Raw genomic sequence first — 7,032 nt, 5'->3', positions numbered from 1 at the left:
TTTTGCTAAAATTTACTAATTAAAGCCAAAAAATGATTCAGAAGAAATCGCTCTGAGCGCTCGCTCTCAGATTTTAGATTAAAGGTCGACTTATTGTGTTAAACAAATATTATACCTTACACTCCTACAGCATTCCGAATATTAGCCTGGCTGGTTTAAACGATTTGTTCGAAAAAAACTTGATTGCTGTTTTTTTATTCCGTATTTCTCGACACTTTTCAAGTAGATTATTTCTCGTTTGAGTGTTTCGAAACATCTTTTAAAAGTATTCATTTACAGTAAATAACAAAGTCATCGCTAAAATGGTAATTCCTCAAATATATGGGTAAACCATAAGGAGTTATGCTGTGTAGCTTTTTTGCGATGTCACTGTCCAACGATTTTGTAAACGCCGAAGGTGTAAAAGTGGGCAAATATTGGTAAAAAGTCATGAAAAAAAAGATAATAGTTAATTTAACCACAAAAGTTTTCCAAACCAAATACGTCCTGGGGATTATGTTTAACGGCTTATATCTACCAGATTTCGATTATGCCCTAAATTTTTAGGCGTCCAATGCTTAACTTAAGTTGAGTTATCACTCGCTTCAGGTGAGTTATCACTCAGTCATAATAATCGATACGTAAAATATCATATATATGTCATTTTAGATATAGACATGCTGCTTGCAAAAGTTGAGTAAAATAGGATAAAAATGGGGCACATAAGCTGAAAGTTTTGTAGTTTTGTTAACAAACCAATTTTTATGTGAATTTTCCAAACTTGATGCTTTTAAATGAACTGTCATTGCATCTTACCCAATATTTATACTGTATTTTAATTAATCTCATTTCAGTATTAAATTCTGTCACACTGGAAAAAAACTATTGTCTTCAAAATGTGACGCAAATAATCCTTTCTTTTCGATAGGTGTACGTAGCAATAGCAATATCTTTGCTTTAGTAAAATAAACTGGGCTACGTTAAATTGTCCTTCGATGATTTAGCCCCTTTTCTTGATTCTTTTTGTGCCTTTAGAACGATTTATTTTGTCATTTTATTGTTTGCCATGCGAAACGCCGTTTCATGTTATCTTACAGAATTATTTAAAACTATTTTTCGCATGAAAATAGTATTTCGCCGCCTTTATTTGGTCATCCAGTCATCATAAAGACAATCTTTTGCAATTTTTAACTTCTAGAAGCTTTTTAATAGTCTTTCAAATACTGATTGCGAACGACACATCAAACCGACTCGATTTTGCATTTCGTGGTGATTTCCCAAAATTTTACGCTCATTTGAACTTTCAAAAAAATTAGCGTTCACGTATTTTTTCAGTATTTCCATTGAAAAATATCTGCTCTCTGACAGTGCGATAATTTTTTTCCTATAATCTTCGTGCAATAACAAAATGTGAAATGCGATATTTTTATATATACAAAATAAACCATTTTATGACGAAGTGGCGTTTTTTGTAAAAAAAAAGGTTGAGCGTTAAGAAGTGTATTTTCCTCTGTGTGTTGTTTTTTTTTCAAGGAAAAATCTTCAAATTGGATCGCAAACATTGCTAAAGTTCCCAATTCAGTTTGGTATCGGATCGGCACCGATACCGCCCTTGTATCGGCCAAGTATCGATACTGCCACTTGGCGTCGGGTATCGGTCCAGATCCGATACTGTCGGACATACCTACACAGTTAAACCGAGAGCTGAGACAATACGGCTGAATTTGTTGTAGCAGTTAAGAGAAAGTGTGGTAAAAACTAGAGATCGACCGATACCCGATTCTTCACAATTTTGTCAACCGATGCCGATTTTTTTATATACCTGCGAAATGTTCAAAACTTAAATTAGTTAAAAATAATATCCAAATAAGGTTTTAGTCTATATACCTTTTCGTGACGCTAAAACCGAATTTTTTTGATCAAAAAATGGGCAAGTTGTTTGTTGTACAAAAATTATACTACATTTTCGGACTAAAATATCGGCCAAAGTATCGGTATATCTATACTATAAAAAGCAAAGTTATGGTGTAGAAATAGCGCAACTCCTTCAAATGTTATTTATAAAAATTTTCTTCAAGAAAAATTAAAGAAAGTCAGATCTCTGACGAGAACGTTAATTAATGGTTAGATTCAAAGAAGTTATTTCAAGAAAAAAATGTATAGCATAATGAGTGGAGGTTTTAGTTAGACGTAGAACGAATATCGAAAGCCATACAAAAAGAGGTGGCATGTTTTGAAAGCTGATATGCGTACATGTTGAAAATGATCTCAACAATTGTTCGAAACGTTCCAAATATGCTACCTACTTATGTAAGGACTTAGGTATTCATTCTACGTCTTTTTAAATTAAGTTTACAAAATGTTGGTATAATTTTATAGTGCACTTTTATAATTTTAAACCATGGTTTCCCTTTCAATAACTCATTTCGCAAATACTCACCTATTTTTAACGTTTTTTCTCGGCAAATCCAATCAAACAAACGTAAAAGAAATTCTTTCAAAGCAACATTTCCCAAAAAAAACTAAAAATCACTTCAAACTTTCATGTATAGAACATTCTATACAAAACGAACGCTACAAGTGCGAAAAAACACCCCAATGTAAGGTAAAGCTCGTATTTCATCCTCCGCATGATTTTGTTCTCCATGAGCAGTTCGTCGATCAAAGAGGCCCCCTTATTCTTGTGCGGGAGTTTCCCGCGGAGCCTTTCGACCCCCAGAAATCGACAGAGGGGCTCCCAGCCTTGACCGACTTCATAAACCAGGAGTTTTTCTTTGGGGCAATTCTGTGAAACTTGTAAGATTAGAGGAAATGTAATGCAGATACCAAGAAACAGAGTAACGGCTCTGGCGAGTTTATTGATGTCTTGTAAACTTCATTTACAAATTCGGGTAAAATATTGAATTAAAAAGATTAACAATTAGTTGTTCTCAAAGTTTTTTCGATATTTTCTCTTAAGCCCAAACGCTGTCAAATCCTCCACAGAAAAATATTCTACCTTTTTTATGTACGATGCTTACAGAAAATTACACCCACAGTAACAAATATATTCAAAATAGGCACAATTTGCGCCACAGGCAAAGACTTTTTGCAAAATTTGAATGCGCTAATCGTCTGAACGTTGAGCTTGAACGTATAAGGTAGGTAATAAGTTCATACCTGTAACTGTGAAGAAACAATGAACATAGACTCTTTACAAAACTAATCACTAGAGTTAAATAAGCTTTTTATTACATTTAACTGATTAAATAAATTTTTTTAATCCACTTTTCCTCCCCTAATTAAAGAAATTCCTCCCTAAGGGACCCAAGTGGCTCCCTTTGAATACCACTTGATTAACTATTTTTCCGCAATCGCATGACAGTTAATATTCTAATTGTAATGAGGTCGCATTACTTTTGACGCTTTTTTAAGAAAGATTTTAAAGTTCAGGGCGGATCCATTAGGTACATGACCACGCCCACCCTCAAACCCTTAGACAGTGTGTTAATTTAAAACTTTATTAGAGTCCATTTAAAACTTTTCGTGCGATTCTGGATTATGTTTCCAGTAGGCCTACATCTAAGCCTATTTAAAAAAAAATTGTTTGTTTATCGCTGCGTTAGGTCGCAGATCATACGTCAAAGTCCTAAATTAATTTGGACCAGATCGGCAGCGATTATGTTACAGTTGCATTAATATAGCTTTTCAGTGGTTGATTGCAGCTTAAGCTATATATTTTATATCGATTAAGGCTCACGGGTGTATAACACAAACCCTTTCATTGTTATTTCACAAATTAAACTAAAGGTTGCAAACTTACTGCGCTTGTTTCGTGCGGATGGAAATTTTCCGAAATAAAAAAGTGCGAACGATTCGTTTAAAGGCTGAAAAGCACTGAGTTAAACTATTTAAAATATGTTGATTTAACTTCAACTATAAGTCGCACCTGTTTGACGTTACGACAGTGCTTACGAAATAACCTCCGCATAGCCTCGTCGTTGTAGAAGCGACAGTCGAATAACGGCCAAAACCTGCCCTGGTACCCGACTAAAGAACCTGAAGAAAAAATAATAATAATTATTATTTTTTTTAATCTTTATCAGTGTTTAGTTATTATCCGACTTCAAGCTGCCTTTGGTGATATAGCATCGGTAAGTAGAAACAAATGAACGCAGGAGTAATGATTTTGCGGCCGTCGTGAATTATATTCCATCTTTTTTATGGGTAATTTTAATAATAAGTAAGAGCAGGGAAAAAACAAAAAGAATAATACAGTAGGCCTACCCAAAAGAAATTTACCTAACATTTGGTTTACAAAAGTAAATCAATCATATTCCATCTTTTCCACTATAACTCGATCTATTTAAATTCCGACTTACCTGGAGCTATTTTTCTACTTTAAAAACGTAAGTAAATTTGAGCAAAATAATTTATTTTAAAAGTTCGAAGAGACAGTAAAAGCCACTATGTGGTTAACTTGTAAAAATTTCCAGAATTGACGTCAAAAATTATCGTCATAACGTGACCTCTTAACAATAAATCTTAGAAAAACATGTTTGTCTTGGTAGGTGTGATATTATTGTGTTGTAGTCTTCATTGTAATTCTTGTCACTATAATTCTTTCAACCAGCTAATTTCCAATGTCTGAAAACAGTTGAGGTTACCTGCAGCCATGCGGAAGGCTCTTAGTTTCCACCCACTGTAAGTCACAAGGTGTATCAGCTTGTAAACAAGGTGAGTGTTGAAGCTAACGTATTGTCGCTTGTAACTGGCCAACCATTTATCCTCGTCTCTTGTGGTTAAGATCACCTGCAAACGTATAACAAGAAAACGGCTTGAAAGTTGGAGATATAAACATACCTTAATCGATTATAACGATAATGTATCTGCACTAAGCAGATACGGGAACACGCAACAAGACCTAAAAAGCAATAATACTCAAAGCAGAAAAATCTATAAAAGAATAGTAAAAACCAACAACACAATAATGCCAAATACGCAGTAACATCCACGACAGAACAATAATTTAATTGTCTGAATAAGACGTAAACCTGTCGCGATAAGTCCTAAATTCAACGGAATGAGGCCTAAATGGCCAAAAAACGCCTGAAACTATAGGGATAGGGTATAGGACGATTGGGGGCCATGATTCTGGCAACGTCCGTTTTGTTGTCGACATTTGGGCGCCCTAGTTTGACTGGCGCCAGTGGGGCGCCACTGTTTTGATACTAGATTTTTGACCTGTCTGGGCTTAGTGGTGGGTAATGGATGGGGTTAGAAAAAGGTTAAGGGTTGAAATTATTAGGAGAGTTAGTTAGGTACTTAGGGATGGGGCTTAAGGTTAGGAAAAATGTGGTATAGGCCTGATTCTGGCCATTTAAGTCGTGTTCCAATGTGTTTAGAACTTTTTCCGATTTAGACGTTTTTACGACTATTAGGTATTAGTCCTATTTTGGTCTTACACTGATGTTGATGTTGGTTTTATTTCGGTCTTATGGATGGAGTCTGTAGATACATAGTTTTAGGGAAGTCTAATAGGCCTACTACCGGTTTTAACTTGCTTCTAGTTAAACATGCCTTTATTTATTCGAATCTGCCAAAGATTGTTTATCGTATATGTGTAATATATTTGACACCACCAAGAGTGGACTTTTGTATAACCACCCATTTTAGTTGCGTAAATGTACGGAACACACGCTGTCCAACCTCGAGACTCGACGAAATCGGCAAGTCTGGCCGGAATCGGACTCGACTTTAGCTTTACTCAGGTTGTATCTAACCGACACCGCAGCCCTGATGCCAAGAGGTAGCAGGCCTATCGGTGCTCATCCTAAGCGAGTTTATGTTTAAAACAAACTGTCATGTTCTCTTCCCGAAATATCGTGTATTGGTTGCAAAATAAAATGTAAAGCATATAGAATTTATAGAACAAAATAACAAGGAAAACAATGCTGGTCTAGCTCAGAGTCCACTGTCTTAAAAAAAATCTCTAGCGTTTAGTCACACAAGATAAAAAGCTACATGTACGGTACGCGAAAATATAGCAGTTGCAAAGTTTTTTAGATTTTTTAACCGATCAAAACAAATATACGGGCAAAATGGTTTGTTTTAAAAATAAACTCACATATATAAAATGAACGTACAAAAACTAGGTATAATAATTTAAACTGCAATCTTGCGTTATCAAACCTGCTGTATATAAACAAAAAACATATAGTTTAGGCTACCTTGGCATCAGGAAATGCCTCCAAAATCTCTTCCCAGTAAAAGTAACAAGGCAAGTCGCAAACGGCATCCACATCTTTAAACATCCTCCGCAAGTCTTCAATGGTGGCTCCATGCTTCATAATCCTCATCCAGTCATCTCCAAGATACCAGAAGTTCTCCATAAGGTCGTAGGTTCTGAATCCGAGCCTATTAAGGGCTTCCGTCATGCTTTTGGTCCCGGTTTTGGACATTCCCGCCACTATTACTTTCATGTTCGCCTATAAAAGTCAGCCTATGCGCAATTCACAGTACAAAGAACACAGGTAAATTCAGTGGTGTAAATAGGCTAATTTTAAAATATAAACTTTCGTACACTCAACAGGAAAGACACCGACCACCGTAATAACTAACTCCACTAAATGAGAACTATACAAACCGCATTGGCAAATCAAAGTGCATATTGTTAAATTGCTAGGTGTCATTCGAAAATTCGTCAAGCGCTTTCAATGAATACAGTTTACAACAGTTTACAACAGTGAAACATACACAAACGCGTCTCGCAATTAGGCCTAAGGCAGTGGTTCTTAACCTTCTTGTTCTCGCGACCCCTTTTAAGTTTTCAATAACTTTCGCGACCCTCCAATCAGGGGCGTATCCAGAAATCCAAAAAGGGGGGGTTACGAATTTCAACTTAGGGAATTCGCCGTTTTTTCGTCTGACGTGCGTGACGTCATAAAATAGCTACATGTATTTACTAAACAGAACAAAATCCCGGAAAGTATAGGTAGATTGTGCTATTTTTTCCTGACGCAGATTTAAACACTAAATTTCCCTGACATGCCAGGAAAAATCCTGACGTATGGC

At 35.8% G+C, this 7,032-nt stretch overlaps 1 protein-coding gene across 1 annotated transcript; it reads right to left on the bottom strand.

The window, feature by feature from the left end:
- Positions 1-2,521: 2,521 nt before the first annotated feature.
- LOC146138788 (uncharacterized) lies at positions 2,522-6,440 on the bottom strand. The gene is made up of 4 exons (XM_083394684.1): positions 6,189-6,440; positions 4,626-4,770; positions 3,908-4,017; positions 2,522-2,764 (listed from the first exon to the last, which is right to left on the bottom strand). The coding sequence occupies exons 1-4, from the start codon at positions 6,438-6,440 to the stop codon at positions 2,522-2,524; spliced, it is 750 nt and encodes a 249-aa protein (XP_083250810.1).
- Positions 6,441-7,032: the final 592 nt, after the last annotated feature.

The sequence above is a fragment of the Ascidiella aspersa genome, chromosome 7, assembly GCF_963924565.1.
Source record: "Ascidiella aspersa chromosome 7, kaAscAspe10.2, whole genome shotgun sequence".
Classification (NCBI taxonomy): Eukaryota; Metazoa; Chordata; class Ascidiacea; order Phlebobranchia; family Ascidiidae; genus Ascidiella; species Ascidiella aspersa.
Note: the sequence above shows the minus strand (reverse complement) of the source record. Positions and strands in the feature narration are given on the sequence as shown.